At 34.9% G+C, this 15,045-nt stretch overlaps 1 protein-coding gene across 7 annotated transcripts in view; it reads right to left on the bottom strand.

Annotated features, from left to right (window-relative positions):
• The window catches only part of Dlg2 (discs, large homolog 2 (Drosophila)), a 1,447,312-nt gene that overhangs the window by 765,456 nt on the left and 666,811 nt on the right, over window positions 1–15,045 (bottom strand). The window contains exon 1 of one of the 7 annotated variants that reach the window (XM_013013991.1): window positions 3,649–3,778. The exons of 5 other annotated variants lie outside the window; for them this stretch is intronic. In XM_013013991.1, the coding sequence (XP_012869445.1) occupies window positions 3,649–3,753 (105 nt within the window). In that variant the 5' untranslated portion in view covers window positions 3,754–3,778. Of the gene's footprint in view, window positions 1–3,648; window positions 3,779–15,045 lie in introns of those variants that run through there. One more of the 7 variants, XM_013013990.1, reaches the window with a different exon arrangement.

A 15,045-nucleotide genomic window follows, 5' to 3' on the forward strand; every position in this document is an offset into this window, starting at 1 on the left:
GTGCTCTTTGTGATCACTCCCCTTGGAGTGTCCTTTTTCTCCATCAGTGCTGCAAGTCAAATTTTAACCTTCAGAACTCAGCTGAGAAACCCTTTTCTATAAAGCGTATCTCTACTCTGAACTCCTAGAGTAATTCTTAGGGACAAAAAAGTTTTTGTATCTGTCCTTAGGGTGATTTGTATGTTCATTTGGCAATTTATATAGGCAGAATTTCAAGCAAGGGTCCTTATGACTTACCATTTTTTAAAATTTTTTTCCCAAGGTTCAGCAAACTTCATGAGAAACTCTAAATTTTTTTTTCTTTCTGAGCTGAATGACTACTATTGCCAATCATTCTTTGATTGACAGAATCTCATAGTCTATTACCAAGATGAATGATAGTGTAACATAAATGTAATAAGGATATACTGAATCCCAATGTGACTATTTACCAAATGAAAATATGATAACTAGCAAAATCAGGGAAACTAACTTTGTACACTGAATGAAAGAAAGAGGGGTAGTATTTTGTCAAGGGGATGTGAAGTTTCTGACAAAGTATGGAACCACACAATATTTGTAAGTACCCTTTGGACCCTTATATTAGGTGTAGAATAGTGGTGGGCAGAGAACACAAACTGTGAGCCAAATGAAATAATAAGTGAATAAGAACACCATCAGGTCTCTAATAATGTAAAGAACCACTAATATTAGACTATCTTTATAAGTTTATTTAATCACTTGAATAAAAAAGCAGTCTTTGATTTGTGTAATTTGGAAAGATGCTGACTATTTAGCAGGATGCCCTTATGGCTGTAATTATAGAGCCAATTTATAGGGATTCATGAGAGATATCTTTGTGTCTATATCTGAGGAATATGTAGGAGCTTAAATTGGCCATGGAAAATTCCATGTTGTTATTTTGTACCAAGGGCTCATGGGTTCAGCTGTTGTCCTGGATTGAGACTTTGGATAATATGATTTGTGAAATAAAATTTTGAAACTTTGAAGGATTTTATGAGAAGTTTTCTGGGAGAAGACTATATCACGACTTTACATTTGTTGGTCCACAGAACTATACTGGCTGGAAATTCACATGATCTATAGCTTTCTGGGTGTCTGAGTTGATCCTGACCATGTCCTGACTCATTCTAATGGCAAGGTATGAATTCATACTCAGAATATGCGCAGAACATTTACCTGCTTGGAAACTTTACAGACCAACATCAATATGTGCCTCTACTTCTCCATTTACACAAGATTATGGAGCCATAGAGATGGTCATTTTTTAATAGAGTCAGTATGATGGGATTTATTAAGATAGCCTAGGCCAGGCACTGAATGCTCACACCGGTAAGCCTAGCTACTCAGAAGGCTGAGATCTGAAGATTGCAGTTTGAAGCCAGCTTGGGAAGAAAACTCCATGAGACTCTTATCTTCAATTAACCACCCAAATATCAGAAGTGGAGCTGTGGCTCAAGTGATAGAACACTACCCTTGAGCACAGAAGCTCAGGGATAGTGCGAGGCCCTAAGTTCAAGCCCAAGTTTCCCTATACCAGGGGGGGAAAAAGTGAATGGTTTCATTGAGCAAAAATGCCACATATAGCTATATGTATATGTTATGTATAAATGCATATGTATTTGAAATATATATTTCATTGGACTACAAAGTACAGAAAGTAGGGAATAAAGTGGGAATTTTAAATGAGATCTAAATTATTTATGCTGACAAAATAAATTGAGGTTCTATTTAAATAGCATTATTTTTATAACATTTAAATAGTGGCTATATTTTCCTTTGAAAGTCTTCATAAAATTATATAAAATTAATAAAGATTGTGAAGATATTGGAAATTTTAAAAATTAGAAAATTTCCAGTATCTTAGGTAAAAATTTTAAGGTAGTCAAACCTGAGCGATAACTTGGTACCCCCAAGCCAGGAGAACTGATCAGAAGGCTCTTTTTCTGAAATATTTTTCTACTGTACCAAATATCTCTGCCTATACTCTTCCCCCATATACACACAACATACAATTCCCTAGTAAAGGTTTGTTGCTCTTTCTATACGGATTTGAATAGAAATGATTTCATGAGGGCATTATTAACCACAGTGAGGGATGAAAAGTGTCATCCATTAACTGGAAAACCTGGCACTGAAGACTTCTTTTAGCTGCTTTATGTGCTCCTTATATGTCCCTCAAACAATCTTTCTGTGCCAGACTTCAGGAGAAAATACACCTCTCCTATCAATGAGTTTAAGCTAGGGAAATAAGAAAACAAATAAATATAGATTCATTTCTTCAGCTTTCTTTTTCAGCTCTTTCGAAAAAAAAGTTATAGGATAAACAGAAAGAGAGAGAAGGACACACGTAACAATAATTTGCGAGATGACAAATTAAGAGGAGCATACAAGGAACAAGAAAGGAGGAAGTAATTACTCCTAGCCAAAGAGAAGCTTCATTAGGACTACCTTATTTTCCTTGAGAAAATGAAGGAAGAAAGGAAAGACAGAGAGAGGAGAAGTGAACTATGCTCACCAGATTCCAGTTCCAAACAGAATATAACTCAAAATGATTTAGAGAGCCTCCCATCACACCATCAGTTTAAAAGACTCTTACAAAAATTATGTTATACATTTTTAACAACTGATATCCCCTTATAGAGACCCAATTAGAATATAGTGATTTAATGAAAAGAACTTCAAATATAGGTAGCTTTTGAAACATTTATGGGATTCTCAATTTGTTGTGAAAAGCCCAAAAACATCTAATTTGGGGGGCACTTAAGATAACTTGAACTTCAAGAAATGTTTATTCATTTCAATTGTTCACATAAGCATTGATCTTTAGTTTTGATGTCAGAAATAATGTTTCTTTTGAGAAGGCTCAAAAATCTCAAGGCTTACTTTTTACAAATACTCTTTTATTCCTAATTGGATATCTCATTGCTTCAAAATAGGTGTAATTAAAGGTATCAGACAATTTAATATTATTTTTCCAAGTCTAATTCACCTCACCTCACCCTATCAAATGAGATCCCTCTAGTTAGATAAATTATAAGCACAAACAAGACTTTTATAATACAAAATATCAATTCACTTATTCATTCATTTTATAATTTTATAAGTTTTATCCAGATTCTTTACAAATCTCTACCTACTACAACACTAATTTACTAAAGAAACCATCATTGTAAAGAGCAGTGTTATGGGGGATTTTACTCAAATTAGCATAGCACAGTAATTTTCAAAGTTTTAACCTCTTGGTCTCTCTGTCAAAACCAACTGTAAAAGATATCTAAGCAAGTTAAGTCATATTAGGAGCCCCCATCAGGAAACAGATTTCAAATGATAAAATGAAGAATATCAATATTGTCTACTTTCTTTAGTTTACGTTAGTATTAGGAACATTATCATTAGAAGGATGAGTTCATTTGGGTCACTATTTACTCTTTCCCACTCTTCAATATTCAGACACACTAAGAATTCATATTTCACACAGAGCAAATAAGAGCAGACATACATTTATCCCAAACAAGAACTGTAGCAACTATACTGTATCTTTAGATTCATAAAACAAATTTGTTATATATTTCTCTATAGATATGAAAGGTACACATGATAAAAATAAGAGCATCTGTAGGAAAATAGAAGATAAGTTTTCCTTACCGGAATAAATGCATTTTGCATAGCTTGTTCACATTGTTTTAAGGAAGCAATAGTATCCCATAAGAGCTGATAATTCTCAGCCCGGGAAGCATTTGGCCGTTGCATAGTGAAAGCTGGTAACACTCAAACTGAGCTCAAAGAACCCAGTTGAAGAAGGAGGAAAAAAAAAAAAACCCTGCAGATCTGTTACATAAACTTCTTAATTAGATCTGCTACACAAACTGCTATCTTAAGACTTTAAAAAAAGTTAATCAGAACATTTCTTTTGGGGGATAACTGGGCATGACTTGAACAGAGACAGATGTTTTCATTGGGAAGGATTTTCATTCCCGTTGTGAGAAGCAATCCCATCCATCTTTATACTGGTTTGTAAAACTGCACATACCATAAGTGTGTGTGTGGCGAGGGGTAGGGGGGGAGAAGTAGGAGGGAGATAGATATGAAAAACTATTTTTACCATAAGTTCTGGATGGCCAACCACAAAGGTAGAATTTGAGTAGCTTTCAAATGTAGTAAATGTGTTACAAAACCAAATCTATGTACAGAGGCAGGTGTCTGCACTGTCTGCCATGTGCAAAACACACACACACACACACACACACACACACACACACCATGTATGCTCACAGTATTGTCTCCAATTCCCTTCATCAGTTTAGTTCAGACATATAGTCCTTATTTATAGTGTATTTCTGAGTGCCTTTATTGCACTATGCATAGTTTATCTGAGATTGTTTCCAAAAACCAATCAGGTGAGGATGGATGGGAATGAAATAGAGCCAATTGGTTATTTTAGAATTTAAGAGCAGACTGAACACAATCTTGTTGACTCTGAGTGGTAAAGTCATGATCATTTCTTGTTCTGGATAGAATGCATCTAAGGAATATCATGGCTTTGACTATTCTTGGAACTTAAAAGTGGACTGCACAGAACTGGAATGTGTTAATTCCATAAAAATGTTAATATAATTTAACAACAAAGAACTATTGTAAGCACTAAATAAAACAGGAATAGAATTTGGAGATAAATTCTGAGTTTCCTTCACAGAGGGTCGCAGCCTACACTGCTACGTGAGGCTTCACCTGCCCCAATTCTTGATGGAATTTCTGAGGGAATGATAAGGCTGCATGTACCCATGACCAGTTTTACAGACAACAGTAGTGACACTTATTCATGTACTGAGAGAGGGAAGAAGAAAATGGAGATAAATCCACAATATGTTGGATAAATTGCTTTTAATTGACCTACAACACCCAATGGGTACAATACAAGGTAAAACTTATTAGAAACAGTTTAATAAACTAAGTGAAAGATTTCTGATAAATTATTTTGGGAAGAGCTACATGCTTTGGATTTCTCAGTTTTTCTGCATTTGTTCTCTAGGGATGGTAGATTATTTCATACTAATGACCTTGTAGTTCAGAAGTCTCAAAGACTGACACTACCAGTATCTTATTTCCTGTATCTTATTTCGGCAATTATTTAAATTTTGAACTGAAGGAAATGAGAAGTAGAATTGATCTTTCAGAAATTCTACCTGCATGAATCTGCAGAGGTTGTTTTTTCTCTCATGTATACACACCATAAGGCTATTGGCATTAGACAGTCTGCTTTTCAATATCAATTCAACCAACCTTTCCTTTTTCTCATTCATGGTGTTCTGTTCAGCTCACACCCACAGTCCCTCCTCCTCTGCTTTCATTCCTGCCCTTATCCACTCCCATCTGCCCCAGCCACATGCTGCTTCTTCAGACCAGGCAGCCCACAACTTCCCAAAAATATTCCTCAATCTCGCATGAAAAAACAGGAAAATAAAAGTTTGAAAATCATGTTCAAAAATCCCAGTAATTCATTCTAAATTCATTATCTCAATGATCACTGTTATTCTCCACTTCTATCTCTGGATATAATGTCACACCTAGAGGTTTTCCATGATGATCCTCATTAATTTAAGTACTGTCTCCTAATAGGTCTTTTCTTTATTTCCTAAGAAATTAGAAAATTCACAATCTGCATATAGAATCTCAACATAAATGTTATTTCAATTAGGCATTCATTCATTCATAGACCTAACAAATACATGAAACATCTCCATGTGCTAGAATTCTATATTTCCCTGAGAAAACAGATATATAACAAGCTATGAAGAATTTACCTTTAGCCAGGTGCTAGTGACTCATGCCTGTAAGCCTAGCTACTCAGAAGGTTGAGGTCTGAAGACCAAAGTTCAAAGCTAGCACAGGCAAGAAATTCTGTGAGACTCTTATCTATGATTAATCACAGAAAAAGCAAGATGCAACACTGTGGTTCAAGTGGTAGAGAGCTAGCCTCGAGAAAAAGGAGCCCAGGGATAGTTCAAGCCCCATGACCTGTAAAAAGTAAAAGAAGAATCTACCTTTGAGGATCTTAAGTTGCAATAGAGGGGGAGGTACATGGGCATAAACAACAAAAAGACTAGTTAAAAGATATAAGCGCCACAGGAAATGCTACAAACTCATCACTAAGTAACAAAAAAGGAGAAATGTCACTCAGGGAAATCAAGTTAGCCCAGTGGAAGATTTAGCACTTTGCTATAGATTGGAGGTCATACAGGATTTAGATACTCAAAGAAGGGTAGGGGGATTTCCTAGGAAGGGAAACACATAGCAAAAGTATAGGTTGGGAATGAAAAAAATATCTAAACCCAAAAGTTATAAGTTTAATACTCAGATCTAGATTGGAGTCAAGGCTAGCCTTGAATTAAAGCTTGTAGTTTCCTGTATTTAATCCTAATCAATCTGAATTTTACCAATTCTTAGAGAACTGATGCTCATAAATTCAGTAAAACTTTCATCACACCTGTTGAGGTGATAAATTCCCCATGCTTATTCTCCATTCTTTAAATAGATATATTGACATACTTTTGAAAGTTTAGGTGGTACAGTCATTTAGGTCATGTTTCTTTTAGTTTTTATTAAGCATTTATCACAGTTTTGTATTCACATTCTACAAATTCTAAAATGTTTTACTTCAAAATTTAAGTGGGCTCTATCATAAATAAAATATTTACCTAATCAAATTTACTCAGTTTGATAACATTTATTGAGCCCTGCTATGTGCCAAGTACTATGATAAAAGCAGAAAATATAAAGATAATTTCAATGAACTATTTTATTATGAAACTATTATGCTTACAAGTATTTTTATTTCTTTCTGTTAGCACAATGTCTAGTATGTAATGGCTACTAGTATTCCCTTAAAATTGCTAAGTCACATGTGTATTATATATATTATAGATACATATATTGTGATGATGTAATTAGATGTCAGGCCTCAGAGTGTCTAATGGCACTTGTTATATGTATACCACACATATGAAAAAACAGGTCAACATTTAACTCTATCTTGCCGGTTAATGGTTTAAATACAAATTCATTGAAATTGCACTCCCAGCAAAAATGGAAAATTACAGGGCTTAAATGAATTCTTGCATCTAAAATATCAACAACAAAAGGCTAGAATAATGTTTATGAAATAATGAAATTCAAGAACTGATATAAGATTAAAAAGGAATATTGAGCCAGTGGCTCACATCTGTCATCCTAGCTACTCAGAAAGACAAGACCTGAAAAGTCAAGGTCTGAAGCCAGGCTAGGCTTCTAAAGATGCTATCTCCACTTAACCAGCAAAATATCAGACTGGAGACATGGTTCCAGTCATAGAGTGTCAGCCAGGAGCAAGAAAGCCAAGCAAGAACATGAGGTTCCTGAATTAAAGACCTGTTTCAAACACATGCATGCTCACTCACACATGATGAACTCTAAGACACAGAAAACAAACAAGGAGAATCCTAAAATTTTACCTCTTTGGCGAGGTAATGCAGAATCCATATTAAAGTTGGAAATGTCAGTACTCTTCTCTGAAGAACATCAGACAGGTAAAAACTGAGATATGGAAATCTTATAAAGTTTAACAGCAATTTCAAAATAATTAATTGACCAAGTAATTGATGAAGTTACCCAACTAATTTCAAAATTAGTTAATCAATTTGATCTAATATATTTTTTAGAATCATTAATCCAACAATAATAAAACATACACATTCTTTTACATTACTTATACAGCAATGTTATAGAAAATATTCTCAATGGTAAACAAAAATTTAATAAATGTGAAAGGATTCATGTCAAAAGAAGCATATTTTTTGACAATAAAAACGTTAAACCAAATATCAATAACAAATTCTGGAAACTCACAAAATATTTGGAAACTAGCTAGCACACTTCTAAATAACCTATTTGTCAATTTAAAAAATCAAAAGGAAATGATTGAATGCTTCAAACAGAATGAAAATATGTCATCACATAGCACATTTCATTGACTGCTCTCAAAGCAATAATTTAGGAAACTACATGTATATTGCTACAAACCTGTATTTGAAAAGAAGATCTCAAATTAGTGACTTTAGTTTTCTCCTTAAACAATCAGGAAAAATAAAGAAGACAAAAACAAGCAAATGGAAAATAAATTGAAAAGCAGAACAGAAATTAGAGGGAAATTATCCAACCAAATACTGGTTCCTCAGACTGTCAGCAAAAACTCTGGAAAAACGAATAAGAAAGAAAGAAAAGAGAAATAGATTATTAAAATCAGGATGGCCAGGCACGGGTATCTCACGCCTGTAATCCTAGCTACTCAGGAGGCTGAGATCTGAGGATCACAGTTCAAAACCAGCCTGGGGAGGAAAGTCCATGAGACTCTTATCTCCAATAAACCACTAGAAAACCAGAAGTGACACTGTGGGCTCAAGTGGTAGAGCACTTTTCTTGAGCTGAAGAGCACAGGGACAGCTCCCAAGCTGAGAGTTCAAGCCCCAGAACTGACCAAAACACACGCACACACACACACACACACACACACACACACACACACACACACACAAAACCAACAAAAAAAACCCCATAAAATCAGGATGGAGGGAGGTGATATCTCTAAAGATCCTACAAACATGAAAGAGCTAATAAGAAAATCTTGTGGAAACCACTCTGGAAAGCAGTATAGAGGTTCCTCAAAAGACTAAACATAGAGCTCCCCTATGACCCAGCAATCCCACTCCTGGACATTTACCAAAAATGATCACCAACAAGGCCACACTAAAGCTACCAGCACAACTATGTTCATTGCAGCATTATTTACCATAGCTATTTACCATAGCTAAGATGCCCTTCAATAGATTAATGGACCAAGAAAATGTAGTATATATACATAATGGAATTCTATGCTTCCATCAGAAAGAATGGAATGGCTCCATTTGTATGAAATGAAAGACCTGGAAAAACTCATTAAGTAAAGTAAGCCAGACCCAAAGAAACACAGGCTGCCTGGTTTCCCTCATTTTTAATAATTAGTATAAGTCTAGGATAGTCCTAACAGGGGTTCACAATAGCCCAATAGCTATTAGATATGAACATATAAAATGATACTAATTAAAATGAGCTCCAAGATATGGAAATATAGAAACAAAAGGCTGTGTGTGTGTTTTTCTTTCTTCCTTTTTTAGAGTACTGTTTGCAGTTATGTCTTTTGTCTTTCTTTATTTTCTTCTCTGTTTTACTCCCAATGGTCACTATTTCTGATTTCTGTACCCTTTGATTTGGGGAAGGAAAGGGGAATCACAGAAACGGTGGGAAGGGTGAACCAATGAAATAGCGATACTTACTAGAAATGAACTTTACAACGTGTGGGGGAGGGGAGTTGGGAGGGAGGGAAAATGGGAAAAAATGAGGGAGAGGGTAACACAAAAAACGATGAACTCACTACCTTACTTATGTAACTGTAACCTCTCTGTAGATTACCTTTAAAATAATATAAAATTTGAAAAATGAAAGCCTTGAGAAAAAATATTTTATATGGTCATGTGTACATAGCTTTGACCTTTTCTGCTTGTCTGGTAAGATTATCCTAGATGTATACTAATTATTGCAAATAACAGAAACCATGGGACCTATGTTTCTTTAGGCCTGGCTTACTTCACTTAATATAATTTTTTCTAAGTCCTTCCATTTCCTAACAAATGGAGCGGTGCCATTCTTTTCGATGGAAGCATAGAATTCATATATATATACATATATATATGTATATATATATATATATATATATATATATCACATTTTCTTGATCCATTCATCTACTGAGGGGCATTTGGGCTGGTTCCAAGCTTAGCTCTGGTGAATAATGCTGTGATAAACATAGATGTGCTGGTAGCTAATTTAGTATGGCCTTGTGTGTGATTGTTTGGGTAAATGCCCAGAAGGGGGATTGCTGGGTCATATGATAAGTGAAATGAACCCCAAGATAGGAACCCACAAGAGGCTTTACCTTTGTCGCTGTTGTTTTTAATGTACTATGTGATTTTTAAAATTTCTTTTATGTGTTCTTCCCCCATGGTATAAGCTCCATTTTCACTGTATTTGATTCCAGTGCGCTGCATCTTGTATATACATTCTTTCTAATTTGGGGAGGGGAAGGGAAATAATAAAATGCTGAAACAAGGATACAGGTTGATCCATTGTAGCAATAAGATGTACAAGACACTATGTTAAGAATATACTTTACCACTTGGGTGGGGGAGGGAGGAGTTGGGGAGGTGGGATAAGAAGGGAAAAAAACAAAAAAATCATAATCTTAAAATGAAATGGTCAAATTCTTTATAAGATAACTCAAAAAAGTAACCTGCATAACCATACAATATATCTACTAAATATATAAATTTGTAATGAAACATCCCACAAAGACAACTTGAAGCCCAGATGGCTCCACTGATGAATTCCATCAAACATTTATGGAAAAAGTATTTTTATGCAAACTCAGATGCTGGAAAAGGAACAAATTCTCTTGAACTCATTTCTTAAGGCTGATATTACCATGATGCCAAGCCAGATAAAGGCATTAGAAGACGAACAACATCACCTTCCTTCAAGGACACAGACACAAAACTTCTCATCAAATATGCTACTTAAGCCAGACCCAGAGAAACATAGTTTGTATGCTTTCCCTCATTTTTTTAAATTTTATTTTATTTTATTTGTGAACATACTGTACAGAGGGGTTACAATTGCATGGATAGGATAATGCGTACATTTCTTACTAAGCATTGCAGCCTCCTCCTTTGTTTACCCTTCCCATCCCTTCCCAGCCTCCCCCCTCCCCCCATCCCAATCCTTCTCCTTCCCCCCTCCCCCCCCATCCCCTTCCCTCTCCCCCCCTCCCCCCCTCCCGCACCGACGTTGTAAAGCTCGTTTTGGACATGACAACTTGTACTTCTCATTGTTGCATCAGGTCCACCTGTATTCTTAAACAACTGGTTTTTCCCCATTTCCCTCATTTTTGGTAGCTGGAAAGCACCTATAAATCTACAAGCAAACACACTGGATGGTAAGCAAAGGGTTACAAATGAATTAATTGAAGTGTAATAGACTCTGTGGAACCTGCAAATAGTATAATTCTTTAAAAGATAAATCAACGCCCAACAATGGGTACTTGCAAAGGAGAGGGTGGGGCCAAGGGGTGATCAGAAGAAGAATGAGGGGTTAGGGGGAGAATTCAGGCAAGAATTCATTGTATAGACCACATAATTGAGAAATACAAGAGAGTGGTGGGGTGAAGAGGGGTAAAGATGTTGCAGTGGTAACAGATCAAGGTGCATTGTACACATGAACTGCTTTGTTAAATTGCAAAAGATTCAATACCTAACTGAAAATGAAAGTAAGTAAGGGAAGAAGTGGGTGAGAATGTTGAAAAGTATGACATTGACCAAGATACACTGGATTCATAAATTGCTTTGGTGAATGACAATTCCTTTGTACCAATACTTAAAGATAAGAAAAAGCATTATTTAAGAAAGCAAAAACAAAGTTAGCACAGCCCAACCACATACAGAAAGAACAATGAATCATAACCAGTTAGACAATCCTAGAAGCATAAAGTTGGTTTAATATTTGAAAAAGACCAATAATTTTCATTGTGTTGATTTTTGAAAACAAGCCAGCTAACAATCATAGTATTATTGAATCAAGAACAAACCAACCTCTCATAAAATTTACCATTTTTGGTTTAAAAACTTATCTCAGAGAAGGTAACAATGCTTACCACTTTTAGGCAAGCTTTCTTTGTGTGTGTGTGTGTGTGTGTGTGTGTGTGTGTGTGTGTGTGTGTGTGTGTATAATGCTGGAGATTACTGTGCATGTGAGGCAAATGTGTTTTGCTGACTTACAGCCTCAGCCTTCAAAAGAAGAATACTAGTGCAATATTGTTTTCATGCCATGCTGTGGAAACTGATTTATAGATTCATTGAGATCTCAATTCAAATCCCACCAAATTATTTGATTACATAATTTAGAAGAACTGATTCTAAAAAGCAGATAGAGATTCAAAAGACAGTTGGTGTATGAAACAACTCTGAAAAAGAAAATAAAAATTAGAGAAAGATCACAACCATATTTTAAGATTTATTATAAGGTTAACATGCTCAAGGAAGTATAGTACTTCACAAAGTAAATAAATAGATCAAACAGGATACAGCATCAAGTTCACACACACCATTAGTCAACAACTTTTCAATTTAAAGATACAAAGACAATTCAATGGCACGAAGGAAATTTTTATTAGTAAAAATGATACTGGAATAAAATTATATATCCATAAGGAAAATAATATATTGGGATAAATGTCTCTTGGTACATATTAGCTCCAAACAGATTATAGACCTAATATAAAACCTAAACACAACTTCTAGTTGGGTGCTTGTGGCTCACTCCAGTAATTCTACCTACTGAGGAGGTAAAGATCTGGAGAATCACAGTTCAAAGCCAGCCCAGACAGAAAAATATACTAGATTCTCTAGAATAAACAAGAAAGGAATTAGAGGTGTTTCGAGTGACAGATTGCCAGCAGAGCAAACAGTCAACAAGTATAAGACCTTGTATTCACACTCTGTTCCAGGAGAAAGAGAGAGAAAAAGCAAGTCAGAGACAGAAACAGAGAGACAGAGACAGAAAGAAACAAAGAGAAAGAATACTAGTTGTCACCAGATAAATGACAGCCAAACCACATACTTACTAAACAGAAGACCCTGAGTTCAAGCCTCAGTACAAGCAAAAATACCCCCTAAAACTTCTACACATACACACTGATACACAGAGACACAGACACACACACAAAAGAAAATTTCCATAACTTTGGGTTGGGAACAACACCAGAAGTAAAATCCATGGAAGAACTAACTGGTAAGCTAGACACATAAAATTTAAAATATTCTTATTTTGGAAAAACATGATTGTTGATATAAAAATATCAGCACAATGTGCAAGATACACTTATAAATTACATATCTGGTAATGGAATTGTTTGCAAAAATAAAAAAAATTCTGGAATCTCATAATAAAGAAAACCCAATTAAAAATTTTAATTGATCTGATTTGATCTGATACTTCAAGAAAGATAAGTAAGCATGTTAAGATGATTGATACCATAAATAAAGGAGTTAGAAGCATAATGTCAAGTAAATCAGAGTCTATGTATTAGAATGGCTGATATTTAAAAAGTTGTGCCAGTCATGAGGATAATGCCTACAATCCCAGCTACACAGGACATGTAGGTTTAGGAGCTTCATACACACTATATGACCCCATTTATGGAAAATTCTAATTCATAGTAGCAGAAAGAAGCATAGGTACCTGGGAATGAGAGGTAGAGTACATAGGAGAAGGAAGTTGGGTGCAGTGATTGCAAAAGAGAATGAAGAAACTTTTGGAGGTGATAGATATGATCATCATATTGGATAGATAGTTTTATATGTCAAAACTTATCAACCTGTACCTCATTGAAGCTATTTTTAAAAGTTTCACAGAAAGTTTCTAGAAAAGCCAGTAAAAAAACCTCACATTCCTGAATTTTTACCCCAAGTGACAAGCTCTTATCATTTAATGTTAAAATCTTATAGTTCAACATTTCTCTCTGGGGAGGACAGTAAGGAGGAAGAAAAGATTAGAAAAAAAAGAGGTAGAGCAAAAAATGTGGATAAAATTAATCAGAAGAGAGGATCAAAATTTCAAAATTTAGGGTCTTCACTTCTATTGATAGCTCTAGTTCAAATTAAGTATAAGAACTTGGTACAGCCATTTTGTTTTGGCAAGCTTTATTATTCATTTATTAAATGGAAACATTAAATAAAATCTCCGGAGTGTTGACCCAGATATAATTCAGTGCTCTATGAGTAAGTTTTAATCTTCAGTAATTCCATTTCCTTCTGAACTAAGCAATACAAGTATGGACTTCAATTTACCAAAACTATATCTCATATGACTTGGAATTATTCAGTAAGCCATACATACTGCTAATCTGTCCCCAATAAAACAGCAAACTCTATCAAAGGTAGACCCTTCCATCCTAAATATTCTGGTTTTCTCAATAGCATTTCAAGTTCAGAGGTTACATCACTGTAGTATTAACATTATCTTTTGTATTAAAATTTTAACAATTAAAATGTACTATTTTACTGCTTAGAAACTGCTTTCTACCTGGTCCTCCTCTCATTCCAATCTTCAGATATAGAAGCAGGCTCATAAAAGGTAAGGTAACTCACCAAAATTTCTTAGTTTCTCTTCAACTTGTCTACAAATGCAGATAGTATTATTTTTATACAAGGTTGCTGAGAATTAAATAAGTCTGGCATAACTACTCTAGGGACTGTTTTGAAAAGATAATAAAAGTTTGCTAGGTGCCCATGGCTCAAAACCAATTCAAGCTAATCAGGAGCCTAAGATCTGAAAATTGGGCTTCCAAACCAGTACAAACACTAGAGTCCATAAGACTTTTAACTCCAATTAATCACAAAAAGCCAGAAGTATGCCCAGGCCCTGAGTTCAAGCCCCAGATACAAGACTAAATAAAAAGATAATATGCAATAAATAGGAATAATAATAGATACTATAATAAATACAAGTAATAATTTTGTGTCTTTTGGCTCTTAGCCCAACATATTTGCCCAACTACCCATAATTATTTAGACAATTATAAACTCTGACCACTAATGTACCTCCTTATGAAATAGATAACCTACTAGTGTATTTGTTCCTAATTTGGATGTGCTTCATTTGTAGATTCTATCTTAATTAAAAATACATTCATTTACTTTGTATTTCCTGTTTCCCTCACTAATCTGTAAATTCAGCAAGCAAAACCTGGTGTACAGCTTCTAGCCCAGAATATTATGAACTCTTAGGGTATGCTGGTTATTAAGCCATTAATGGAACCTAACATAAATTAAAGCTAATTATAATTTCAAAAACATATGTATGTATATGTACCAGGGTCTTCTGTATGTATAACAATTTATAGTGCATTGGGCCCTGACTTTA

Source organism: Dipodomys ordii, unplaced genomic scaffold, assembly GCF_000151885.1.
Source record: "Dipodomys ordii isolate 6190 unplaced genomic scaffold, Dord_2.0 Scaffold22, whole genome shotgun sequence".
In the NCBI taxonomy this organism is placed as follows: domain Eukaryota; kingdom Metazoa; phylum Chordata; class Mammalia; order Rodentia; family Heteromyidae; genus Dipodomys; species Dipodomys ordii.